This window comes from Triticum dicoccoides, chromosome 2B (assembly GCF_002162155.2).
Source record: "Triticum dicoccoides isolate Atlit2015 ecotype Zavitan chromosome 2B, WEW_v2.0, whole genome shotgun sequence".
Lineage (NCBI taxonomy): Eukaryota > Viridiplantae > Streptophyta > Magnoliopsida > Poales > Poaceae > Triticum > Triticum dicoccoides.
In genome coordinates this window covers 772,712,707-772,725,629 of record NC_041383.1, presented here as the reverse complement: position 1 = coordinate 772,725,629, position 12,923 = coordinate 772,712,707, and the positions used below count along the sequence as shown (strand labels likewise).

The window sequence follows — 12,923 nt, the reverse complement described above, 5'->3', positions numbered from 1 at the left end:
AAAGAGGACGGCCTCCATAAATCCGAAGGAGGGGGCGTCCAAGAGGGGAAAGATATCCCTCTCAGATGATTCGGATTCGGGCACCGAAGCTGTCCCCAAGCACCGCCCCTGAGCCAAGCCCCTTGCCGAATCGTAAGTACCTTAGGATGCCTTATATATATGCAATCTTTTTATAAATTGTAAGAATAATATCAAATTACGTGTTTCAGTCCGGCCCGTGATATCCCTCAAGAATCATCGGCATCAGGGGATCTTCCGCCGGAGATGATGGAGAGCGAGGCACCTCCACCAGCTTCCCCGCCTCCTAGGGCGGACGACACCGAGGTGTCGTCCCAAAGGATCTCTCCGGGCCCTGAAAAAGTGCGGGTGGGGACCAAGACGGTGCCAAAGGATAACACCTTGGCTGCTGAGAATATGAGGGCCGCAACCCTCATGGAGACCGGCGACGGGGGTTCTGGATCATCCGAACCCCAGCCGGATACTGTTCTGGAGAGACAAACGGCTCCAGAGTCGAATCAGCAGCCCCCTCCAAGGGAGGGGGAGACAGCTATTCTGCCGGCGACCTCTACTAATGCGGATGCGCCGAACATGCTGATGGACGCTCTGCAAAGTGCGTCCGTCTTGGAGGAGCACCGTACCTTAATGGGTACGGTGGTTGAGAAGATTTAGTCCGCTAAAAGCGGTCTGAATGAAGCCTTCACGAGCCTACTAATAGGCTTCGAGGTATGTGATGTAATGTTTTTAGCCGCTTTCCATATGAAAAATCTGCCTGTATATAGATAGCAACCCCTGAGACTCTGTTTGGCCCATGAAGGAGGCGGACAGAGGATCTATAGTCATCCGCGGGAAATAACATACTTATCTTTTTGATAAAAAACAGGCTTCACTGTTAGCGACCGCTCAAGCCACCAAAGTTTCTGAACTGAAGCGGAAACTACAGCTGGTCGACGAGGACAATATCCGTATTAACAAGCGGCTCGATGAGGTGCAGGGTATGTTTCAAGTACTCCGTACATAATTGTATTAGTTTGCAAATGCTAAGTTGAAGCTTACGCGTTGCTATATGCATAATTTCATATGGCGCTGCTAAGGTCGAGGCTCTCAAGAGTGACCTTGCCTGCGCGAAGGAGCAGGCAAGGGTGAGCAGTGCGGCTGTTGAGAAAACAGATCCGGATTTAAAGGCCGAACAGGCCACCCGGCGCCAATTTGAGGAGCGGGTATCCAAACTTGAGCAAGAGCTCACGGACGCCACTCGCAAGTGCGAGCTCCTCGAGGAGGATAATAAAGCTAAGGCGGCCGAACTCGCCAAGGCCCTTCAGGAAGCCCAAGAGGCGAGGTGCGAATCCCGAGCGGCTCGCGAGGAGATTCGGCAGGCTGGACAGATAGCGGCTGGTAAGCCCTTTCTTTTATAATCTAAGTTTGGCGATCAAAGGTATGCCTTGCTTAATCGACTATGGAGTTCTCCAGACACTTTTGAGGATCTTCCGAAGAGTGTCGCCGATGCTACGCAATTCTACCGAGCCCAGGAGGGACATGCGACGGAGAAGTTGTTCTGGTCGCAGTTCATGACACAGGAGCACTCGACGCTGCTGAATGACCAAATGGCGCAGTGGGCCAAGCTGCATAAGATTTCCGGAGCGGCCATGAAGGATGTCATAGTCCGACTGTGGCCCGCCGAACCCGTTCTGAGCAGCTATTTTGGCCTGGCGCGGTGACTCATCGATGTCATGCCTCGAATTGATGCAATCAAGCGGTCGGTATGCATAGAAGTTACACGGATGGATTTCGCCCATGTCAAGATGCACTGGGCGAAGATGAAGGCCGCCATTATCACAGTCGAGGGTCCTCCCGGAGGCAAGGACCACCACACGCCGGAGAGCTATTTAGAAGACGTCCTAGAGGGCGCTCGCTTGATAGAGGGTCAATGCTCAAAGGACATTATGTTCAAATGAATGTATCCGAATGACCCGGACATGCTTATTATATGTATTAAGGCTTTGTGATATATTTCTGCCATTGTCTGAAAGTTCTTTCCTCCTGTGCGGCGTTTTTGTATTCCTGAGAGTTTTCCAGTCGTCAGCTTCAGCCCCCACATAGATACTACGGGGGTGTTCGGAATGGCACATGAGCACACTTGACCCAACGTCTTGGTCCGTAAAGGAGGTGTCAGCGCGGCGAACCAGGCAATTGGACTATATGGCTTTACCACTCTCGCTTAGCCATAGGAGTTTGACGATGGGGCTAGAAAATAGCCCCTGGTACGTAAGCGGCTATTCGAATGCGGATGCATAACGTATATGACCGGAAAAACAGTCCTTCGTTTTATACGGAAAAAATCGTTAAAGATTTAGTAAGTCGCCGAGTGGCTGACCTGCTCTCGCCGCATCATGACAGTCAGTTTTCGGCTTTCTCTACTGAGGTGTTTGACCGGACGAACCAGAAACGCAATCGCAGTAGTTCTTACTTTACTACCCTAGCCGAACAAACGGAACGTAAGGTAGCAACCACAGGAGCCGGGCAACCCAACTATTGACCAAAGACATGATTCGAAGCTGATGCATATAATGCCAAGTTCGGGACGCCGAAGTATGCTACAAAGTTGTTCAGGCTTTTGTTTGGCGACACATATGTGGCTGTATAGAGCCCTTGGCAATGGGTGTCGAGGTATGTGAGTGAGACAACTGGGGAGACGGAGTACAGTTTTGTGAATAAAGTTGATACCGAAAAATTGTCCTCACTTTAATCTGATTGATTCGTCAAAATGTGATCTTACAGAGGGTACCATAAGCACCAAAGCCATTTTACATGTCAGGGATCTAAGAATAAGTTGAAAAGCTTAATACAGGTCCTTTGAATTAGGTTTGGTCTGAAGAATCCGTTGGATATCCTGGCGCACGTCTGCGCCGCTTTCGCCTTGTAGAGAGGGGTTCCTTAAAAGGAATGGTCTTCGGTTATCTGCACGAAACCGGGCTCGAAGAGAGTCCTTGTAAGTCCGTAGGATATATAGGTTCGAATGCACCTGTGGTAGGAGAGAAAGTAATCGAAGAAAAAGGTGTAAGGTCGTACAGGGTCGAACCGTACTATAGACTTGTCCGTATTGTGCCTCCATTGATGCCCAAGGTATTTTGAGTGCATAGTGACGCATGTGCGGTACAAATTCCGCGGGTGTGTGTGGCGGTCGACGGAGGCGAAACTGCTAGTCTAGCTCTGGAATTACCAAGCTGTCAGTTTGCGGAACTGATTGGACTCATTTAACAATGTCCGGCGGTTTGATGGCCGATGAGGTGTGCGGCTTGATAGGGCCGCTGTGTACTTCGGCCGTGAGAGCCGCAGTGTGCTCCTCCGTACGGAGGTAGCGTTTCGTGTTTCCATTGACTATTATGACGCCATGTGGACCGGGCATCACTGGTTGATGTTTTCATGAGCATAAAGCAATTACAAGTCCCAGGTTGCTGCAAGCATGACAACCCAGCACTGGGGGGCTACATGTGTGGAATATTTAGTTTATATGATTGAGATGAATAACTCGGATTTCTTTAAGGTTGCAATACTTATATTGAAGCAAATCTTAAGTTATCACTATGTTCTCCTCTTAAGACTTGGGGGCTACAGGTATTATGCATATAAAGAAGGAACATCTTCAAGTTCTCAGCTTTGAGTAAATCAGGAAGATCAACTACATGACCCGGTGTTAACAACAATTATGACTCGACATCATCAGTCTTTTATAACCCGAAGATTTTGGAAATTATAACTCGGCAGATCTACATCTTTAAGCCGGTTGAAAATCAGATGAGTATTTCAAGACCTATATTTTTTAAGCCGGTGCTTTGGAAGCCGACTCAAATGGATTATTTGTTTACAATATGTCTTTTACAAGCAAATGGATTGTGAAGCTGGTCTATTGACCCGGATTTTCTAGAAGAAGGAAATGACAAGGACTTAAGGATGTTCAGGTGCCGGTTTACAAGAACTCTTAACCCGGAGCACAACCTGTCAAATTTGTTCTTGTGTTTATTTTGCAACATAAGTTTACCATGGATAAATCCAAGCTAAACTTGGGGGCTAATGTCGGCGATATACCCCGCGGTGTACACTACTAGGAAAAGGGCTATAGATGGGATGGACACTAATGGCGCACTATACATGTGGTGCGCCATTACTAAATACTAATGGCGCACCATGTGTTGGTGCGCCATTAGTGTGCAAATACTGATGGCGCACCACATCCCACAGTGCGCCATTAGTAAAAAAAATTTTTTTTTTCAAAAGTACTAATGGCGCACCCCATTACTATGTCAACTAGTAATGTTGACATAGTAATGGCGCACCACACCCACCGTGCGCCATTAGTAGTTTTGAAAAAAAATGTTAGCAATGGCGCACCAGTGGACAGTGCGCCATTACTAGTTTTAACTAGTAATGGCGCACTTACTAATGGCGCACCACCCACGGTGCGCCATTACTAGTTGCCCAGCTTTCACCGAATGCACCCCCCTATGGACCGCCTTTTCAGTTTTAAAAAAATAAAAAAATGATAAAAATGTCAAAAAAATAAAAGAAAATAAGTTTCCCATGTGACATGTGGTCTAGTTGTTGGGAAAATTTACAAATATAAATTTCGACTTTATTTGCAAAATCTCTCTGCAAATTTGTAAAATGGGCATAACTTTTGCATACGAACTCGGATTAAAAAGTTTTATATATGAAAAATCATCTACTCAAAAAGTTACATCCGAATTTAACTGGGGGAACCCCGTTAAACATTTTCAAAATCCCCAAAAACCTAACAGAAAAAAGTTACGGGGCTTTCAAGATCTAGAGGCAAAAAAATTCAAAAAAATGATTTTGAAATTTTTTTTGAATTGTTTTTCAAAAAATGATACGTAATATGACCAGGAAGTTTGAAATATTTTTCAAAATTTCATCATAGTCATGAACATGAACAAAGTCCTAGACATCAACAAGGTATAATAGGATTGATATGCTAGATATATCAACAAGTGCTCGTGAAGTGAGCTGTTCCTGGGGTTGGACAGAACTTTGAAGTTAAGCATGCTTGGGCTGGAGTAGTGTGAGGATGGGTGACCTTTTGGGAAGTTTGACCACGAAGTGCGATTTGACCTGAATTTAAGCATATTGACCCGAGATTAAGCCATAGTGACCTGAGATTAAGAAAAAAACGAAAAAAAATTGAAAAAAAATAAAAAAAATTGAAAAAAATGATTTTTTAAAAAAAATGTTACTAATGGCGCACTTCTATGTGGTGCGCGTGGGCTATACTAATGACGCACTAGTGGTGCGCTATTAGTAAAAAATACTAGTGGCGTGATAGTAATGGCGCACCGGTAGTGCGCCATTAGTAGGCAAAACCGGTGCGCCATTAGTAGGCATTTTCCTAGTAGTGGTAACCCGGCCGGAAGTATAACCCTGCCGGGCTTGGCGACTCACTAATGACCCGTCCTGGCTGGACGACGTACTAAGTGACCCGCCCGATCCTGGCGACTTATGGGTGACCTGGCAAGCGGATCAGAGGAGCGACAAGACCCAGGGGCTCGGGAGGCTCAAGGCCCAGAAGGCCGGCTTATGTTATGGTAGGCCGGCTTAAGAGGAAAGGTGTGAGGAATATCTTCCTTACAAGGAATCAAGACCCGGACTTATATCCGGCTTGTAGTAGAAGATAGGCTAGTCCTAATCCTATTTGGACTCCACATGTAACCCGCCCCTCTAACTTATATAAGGAGGGGCAGGGCACCCCAAAGAGGGACAAGTAACAACAACAATATCTAGGGCTAGACACAAAGGGGGAGCCGGCTTATGCGGCGACTCTCAATGAGCATAATGAGACCTAGCCTCAAACAGCATGTAGGGCTATTCCGGATGATGTTTCTCGAGGGCCGAAGCTGTCTAAACCCTCGTCTTGTGTGATGATCCGCCTAGCGTCTCTCGATTCCGTACAACCCCTCTCAAGCTACCACATAGATGCGTTGGCCTCGCGACTAAGTTCTCACACTAAGGACATCTGCCGTGACAATTCCACGACATAACCTGTTGCACCAATTGTCGCAGAGATCAACTCCAGCCCAGAAACTGAGTGAACCATTTGAAGGATTTTTTTTTCTCAACTGTCTGCAAATATGTTCATACTATGTTTCTATTTCCTTGACAATGGTTACTGCCCATAGCCCTCTTCTGCGATTTGTTTTTGATGACATGAGACTTTGTTTGTGATTAACTTTTTCTCAACTGTTTACAACTGCCCAAAGACCAATTAGAACCAGGAATTAAGCAAGATATGGGCGGCACGTTACTTTTGATTTACCAGTACTAATATCCAACTATGCTTCTTTGGATGGTTCTTAAGCATGGGAAACCATTAGGGGGTGTTGAATTACCCACTCCGAACAAATAATTTTATGAAGTGTTCCCTACAATTGTAGCCAAGGTAAAGGATTTTATGAAGTGTCCTCCCCCCCAAAAATGGCCCGAACCATAAGAACCGTGGACCCCACCCAATGCAAATACAAGTGTTGTCATCATTATTATAGTATAAATCTTGCAGATGCAAATGTTTGAATTTCGGTGGTATTATATAGCTCTTGCAGGTGCAATTGTTTGAATCTTGGCGGTTGCTTTTGGATGTGCAAGGACGCAAGTGAAAATCCTGCCCACTTGCGGCCCAGTGGAGTATTTTCGGCCAGGTTGGGCCCAAAATGGAAAAACAAAGGCCGAAGGTGATGTAGTGAGCTGGACTGGAAGGAAGGTAGCCGCTGCCCTCGCCGGCGCCGCCGGCGGAGGAGGGAGTAGCCGTGCGCCGTCGCATTATCTATTTGCCCCTCTCCCCGCATCCGTTACCTCAAATGCCCACCACCGCGCCGGGCCGTACCTCCCCTCTGTCCCGTCTGACGGAGAAGTGGGGGCGGGGGTGTTGCCGGAGTTAGATGCGGCGCGAGACAGGGCCGCTCCACCGCCGGCCTCAGGGAGCGCGCCTGCCACGTTCCTTGGGATGTTTGGGGCGGCGACTCCCGTAGTCCAGCCTTCTCGTGTCCATGTGAGATGTGACGTCCTCGCCGCCGCAGCCGGGTAAATTTTCTAAGCTGAGTCCTTGCTCGGTCCTTTCAATCTCATCATTAAAAACTTGTCAAGGCTTTCCCTTCTAGAGTCATGATAAAGATAGAGACTGATCTAAACCCTGAGTCGTCGCCTGTAAAATATGTATCTGCAGGGCAAGTTGAGCTTAAACAAGGGAAGCATCTGACCGCCTACTGCACCCATTAATGGCATGGATCGCCATTTGTGCTTGCAGTTGAATACCAATAGTGGCTAGGCTCTAGAGGAAGAAGAAAGATCCAGTGCGGGGAGCTCGACTCAGCTGAGGAAATGAGTAATCACAAGGTATGGAGCTCCTTTTCCAGTTTTCCTGTTATCAAATTCTTATCAAATTCTGCAATGGGGCATTCCAATACTTTATCCATCGATTGCTTTTTTTCCTATAAAAAAAGATTTATCATTTCTAGGTTTAGAAAGAGTAAAATTCAGGGCAGTCACTTTGAAAGGACCTGCAATTAACATATGTAAACATTGAGCTAGATTGTTCTTAGATCTGTTTCTTTTATTATGAATTGCACATTACAACGGATCTACTCATTGAAGGTTAATGATTACTGCAAGCTGTTCAAGACCGAGAATCATCTTGGGAATGCTACAGTGACGAGCTTGTTACATTATGCAAGATACTTGTCGAAGAGCTCAAGGGGAACAGTGACCCGGATAGAAGTATTTGTATTACTGACTGCTGCTCTCTTCCTGTTTCTCGCTACCTTTGGAGCATATCGTCGCCAGCACAAAAACTTGTTCATCCTGAAAGTTGTTTTTGGCATGTGTACCTTATCCTCCTCACTGATAACATACATATTCGGTTCAATGCAATCTTCTGCAGTGAAGAGCAGCATGTACTCCATATGGGCCATATCTCTCTTCCTCCTTTATGGTTCTACTGACGCTATGGCGGCTTCTAGTCTCGATGACACCAGACAGAGCATTTTAATATACACATACCATACTTCACTCTGGTATGTGTATGTGGTGTTGCTTTTGTTATCAGTAACATCAAGTGATGGTGCCTTTCATGTTAGCATGTCGATTGATGATAGTCATCTAAAAGGTTTACTTACCTGGCCAGTTATTTTTCTACATTTCATTGCTGTACTAAAATCCTTACAGAGAGTAGCGGTGTGTGTGATGGCAAGCAACTCATGGAAACTGAATAAAATGGTTGCTGATTACATGTATGACGAGCACACCAGGGGTGAATTTGTTCCTGCCACCATGGAAGGTTGCCATTACCTGGTTGATTGGCCCCTCAGCAAATCCAAGCTTGGTACTTCATCATTTGCAACAGTATTAACAGAAGAGGATGATGAAGTCATTGACATTGAGAAGATATGGCAGTGCAATGATAGTTCAATAGGCCTAGAGCTAAAATATGCATGCCTTTCCTTCTCCCTTTTTCATCTGTTGAGAAGGCGCTACTTTGGGCTTGCCTGTTGTGAATCCAAAGAAAGGGCACATGATTTTGTCTTCAAGGGGCTGCTATCAGAGAATGCTACAGACTGCAATAGGATTTTCAGGGTTATTGAGATAGAGTTGGCCTTCATGTATGATTGCTTCTTCACCAAGTATGCTGTCATTTATTATGCATCAACGGCTGCAACATTTTGGTCCTTGGCTTCAGTCATCTGCATTTCTCTTACAGCATACACAGTAGCCACCCGTCTGTTGATCATTCGATGTGATCAGGATGAGCCCCTTCTTGTGAACACCAAAACGGAGGTTGTGATCACCTTATCACTACTTGCATGCGCTGCTTTGCTTGAATTGCTGCAGTCGTTACATTATTGGACAGCCATTTGGGCGAGAGTATCCTATGTTTGTCAGTTTATCAGACAGCAATCAGTATTGGACAGAAGGGGGTGCCACTGCTTGATGAGATTAAAAGAGCTTCTTACCAAGATTGGTGTTTATTGTGCGTCAGACAAACACTACTGGCAACACAAGCTTGGGCAGTACTCCTTGCTTGAATCAGTCAGCTGCAATTCTAACCCTTCCAAGAAAGAGCATAGAGTAATCAACAAATTCGGGGAATTTATATACTCAGCAGTCAGATGGTTTACTCTTTTTGATAGAGCACACATGCACCGAACTAGTTATGATGCATCAGTGATCTGCATGAAACCTGGTAAACCCATCGAGTTGCCTACAGAAGTAAAGGAGGCAATTGTCCATTCCCTTGAACGTACTGATGGCAAACTAACAAATGGGAATTCATCGTTGGTGTCAAATGGAGCAGAGCACCTCCTATGGGCTTGTGGACAGGACATCTACCCAAATATAAGCCGCTTCCTGGGAAAGGAGAACCAGACGCACCTTATCATGACTTGGCACATAGCAACATGTTACTGTGAGATGACAACAATGAAAAACCTTCGCTCAGATGATGAAGAAAAACTCAGGCCCCATCTTGACGTTGCCACGAAACTATCAAAATACTGTGCGTACTTGGTGGTCTCTGCACGAAAGCTTCTTCCTGGCCACCGATATGATACACTGTCTGTGCTTGATGCAGTTGCAGTGGAAGCAACCAAACTCCTGAAAAATTCGAGGGACAGGTATGAAGTGATGAGGAATTTAGCAGAATCAGAGGAGACCATCTTCGAGGGCGGCACCAAGCTGGGGAAGCAGCTCGAGGAGATTGAAGATGTGACACACCGTTGGAAGGTGCTGGCTGATTTCTGGGCAGAGATGTTGCTCTACCTTGCGCCATCAGATAATGTTAAGGAGCACATCGAGGAGCTCGGGAATGGTGGGGAGTTCATCACGCACCTGTGGGCTTTACTCACTCATGCGGGCATCCTTGAGAGGCAGGAGGATCATCAAGTTGGAAGCGTGTAACACTGCACCACCCTTTTATTCTTCATGGTGCGGGTATGTGTACGGTTTGTTCTTATGTGACAGTTTTCTGTTATTTTCCTAATAAAAGTGGCATTTAATGCCCAGTAGCATACCTTTTGTGTTGTGTGACGAACCCTATGATTGTTTAGTTTGTGACATCCTATATTTGCAAGTTTTTTTCCCCAAGAACACTTATATTTGTAAGTTTGAATCCAAGTTCTCTGTATTGGTCATTGGGTGACTTGATCTTATTGTAATAGTACTTATATTGTGTGCGTTTTTATAGGACTATCACATGTGTTATATGTCCGACTTCACACAGAAGATGTTAAGAACTGACCGCAGAAGATCTTCAATGGTTGGCCCAAACGATTACCAGTGCAAACTGTGTGCATGATATTGTTCCCAGTAAATCATGCCAAATGTATCTTATGTTTGTAAGCTTGAACTCAAGTTTCCTGTATTTGGCGATTGGTTGACTTGATCTGATTGTAACATCTTGTGCGCCTATTTACAGGAGCATTACATATATTACATGTCTGACTTCACACTGAAAAAATTCAGAACTGACCACAGAATATCTTCATTGGTTGGGGGAAACAGTTACCACTGTAAATTTGTGTATGATTGAGTCATAATAGATGCATCTTATCATGGCATGTGCAGGTGGACCGAAAGAGGCAGTTGCTCAGAATATCTTCATGATGGTTTGATATGTGAAACTGATGCACCAAAGGTGAGCTCGATTCCTGTCTTGAGCAAGTTCTTTTAACACCCTGCTCGTGTGCCTGAGGCTCGTCGCTTGGAAACATATCAAGGAAATGGATTGCTACTTCTGAACATATTCAGGCTGCTGCTGCAGGTAATGCTTATATGGGAGCAACCGAGCAAGGACTTCAGGAACCAGGCTACTCTGTTGGCAAATAGTTCATGCAGCAATATGCCGTTTTTGACAGCTGAATGGAATGTCTTCCCTTCGTCATATGACTGCCTGCCTAACGAAGTAACGAGTAACGATGATGGATTGTATGAAGGCCCTTCCCTGCTGCGGATTCTGAGCAACCGCATGCAAACTGCAGCTAAGCCGGGAGGAGGCGCGGGAAGTGACCCCCAGTCTCTGTTTCTGAAATCCTTCTGGGGTCATGGAGATACAGTATGTACCGCATCTTACACAAGCTCGAGAGTGAATGCGCATATTGAGCTCACATCATCCAGCCACACAAAACGGTGCTGAGCTAGGATTGAAAACCCCCGAAAATGATGACAGCGGAAAGCATATTCCCCATTCCCCCTTCGCCATACGACGGTGATTTACAACAACAACAACAACAACAACAAAAAAGTAACAGCGATGAACTGTAGGATAATCTGTATGCTCAACGCTGTAAATTCAGAGCGACAGTTTGCAGATTGCCGCTAAGCATTGCGATGTCAACCTCTGTTTCTGAAACCTTCCGGGTCATGGAAGTATATAAGGTGTCTTACACTAGCTCGAGATTGAATGTGCATGCTGAGCTCACATCATCCAGCCAGCTAGCGCACCAGTCTTAGGGAGCGTTCGGAATCCCTCCACTCCCGAGTCAGCTCGCGGAGCCGGCGGAGCTGCAGGCTGAAAAGGTGGAGCTGCGATATACGCGCTCCGCAGATCCGCGGAGCTGGCGGAAGGCCGAACAGGCCCTTAGTCTAGCCATCTAAGAAGATCTAGAGGATTGTAGTCTGTAAGTAATGACTAATCCGCTACAGTTAGTTGTTGGGTCCCCAGTTGCTGAGGTACATCACCGTCCGGAGCTCCTCTTCCTGCTCCTGCCTCGCCTTCCTCCTCGCCGCCGCCCCACCGGCAGTGGGCGCCGCCTTGCCCTTGCCGCAGGTGCCGTTCCCGGCGGCCGAGGTGCCGGCGCGCTGCTGGAAGACGCACGGGAGCGCGTGGTGGTTCCAGCGGCACAGCCCGGAGTGCCGCTCCTTGAGCGCCTCCACCGTGCCCGCGCCCACGCTCATCGCCGCCGCCCACGACGACGCCGTCGCCTTGCCGCTGCCGCTCGCCATCTGACTAATTGTTCGGTCGTACTCCTACGTAGATATCACCGTGCACGAGTGCGTGCTTCGTTCGGTGCCGTTTGTAAGTGGCGGTTTTCAGCTGCCTGCGAAATGGCGGTGCTCCTCATGGTGGTTTTTATAGGAGATGCCGATGCTGGCATCGGCAACCGTACGTGCCGGCCGTCGCTAGCAAGCTGCGTCGTACTACGTACGAGCGCGCGCGTGGTTTGTGGGCGGAAACCGGGTGCCTAGCTAGCTTGGCGCCCCAGGTTGCTGTCGGACGCCAGCCGAGGCTGTGAATTGCGGCGTGCCACGACTTGTGTGCTGCTGTCAGCCTGTCACTGCTCAAGTCAGTGTGTTATCCAGCAAGATAAAGATACTCTCTGCATCATGCACATCTGCCAACATTCAGTCCAGAACGGGCACGTAGCCTCCCCGAATCTTCTGCCTGTTTTGGGATCGGCAAGTGATGATTATTAAACTAACAAACTCCTTTCCGCAACGAAGTGTAGTCGTACTCACACCGTCGCACACGTCGGTTAACTACACCTTTTGGCAGCATGCTATCGGGCAGACGCGGACGGGCAGGGGAAACCAGAGGCCGGAGGCTATGGTTTCCACGATACCAGCCGGCCATGACGGTCTGCTTCTTCGTGTCAGCGTTCCACGAGGAGCACCTACGGCTGCAAACGGGCCTGCGCTGTGTCCCACTGTCATCACTCTCATCAGAAAAAAAACACACGTTTACTTAACTTATGAATGCTGTCTTAGTAAACAGCATCACTCTGATCAAGCTTTCGGTTGAATTTGGTATCGTGCCGTACGTTCAGCAGGGTGCAGATCAACGAAATTCATAACAGGTTCGCCACCAACGATCTCATCGCATGCACAGCCGGTCGACTCCATGAAAATAATCAGGAAAGAATAATCTGGTTGGG

The 12,923-nt window shown here is 47.1% G+C and overlaps 2 protein-coding genes across 3 annotated transcripts; one reads left to right on the top strand and one right to left on the bottom strand.

Moving 5' to 3' along the window:
- Positions 1 to 6,681: 6,681 nt before the first annotated feature.
- LOC119366196 lies at positions 6,682 to 10,966 on the top strand. Of its 2 annotated transcripts, XR_005175961.1 has the most exons (5): positions 6,682 to 7,083; positions 7,226 to 7,395; positions 7,654 to 9,984; positions 10,238 to 10,687; positions 10,814 to 10,966. XR_005175961.1 is itself a non-coding variant. In XM_037631889.1 (3 exons), the coding sequence occupies exons 2-3, from the start codon at positions 7,381 to 7,383 to the stop codon at positions 9,949 to 9,951; spliced, it is 2,313 nt and encodes a 770-aa protein (XP_037487786.1). In that variant the 5' UTR covers positions 6,682 to 7,083; positions 7,226 to 7,380; the 3' UTR covers positions 9,952 to 10,185. The 2 variants fall into 2 exon arrangements, 1 of the variants encoding a protein (XP_037487786.1); XM_037631889.1 differs by lacking the exons at positions 10,238 to 10,687; positions 10,814 to 10,966 and having other exon boundaries at positions 7,654 to 10,185.
- Positions 10,967 to 11,126: 160 nt separating this feature from the next.
- LOC119366197 lies at positions 11,127 to 12,079 on the bottom strand. Its single transcript, XM_037631890.1, has one exon. It carries the CDS (start codon positions 11,992 to 11,994, stop codon positions 11,695 to 11,697), a length of 300 nt encoding a protein of 99 aa, XP_037487787.1. The 5' UTR covers positions 11,995 to 12,079; the 3' UTR covers positions 11,127 to 11,694.
- Positions 12,080 to 12,923: the final 844 nt, after the last annotated feature.

Excerpts from the sequence above, each read along its gene's own strand:
- LOC119366197 (XM_037631890.1), bottom strand. The coding sequence starts at position 11,994 with ATGGCGAGCGGCAGCGGCAAGGCGACGGCGTCGTCGTGGGCGGCGGCG.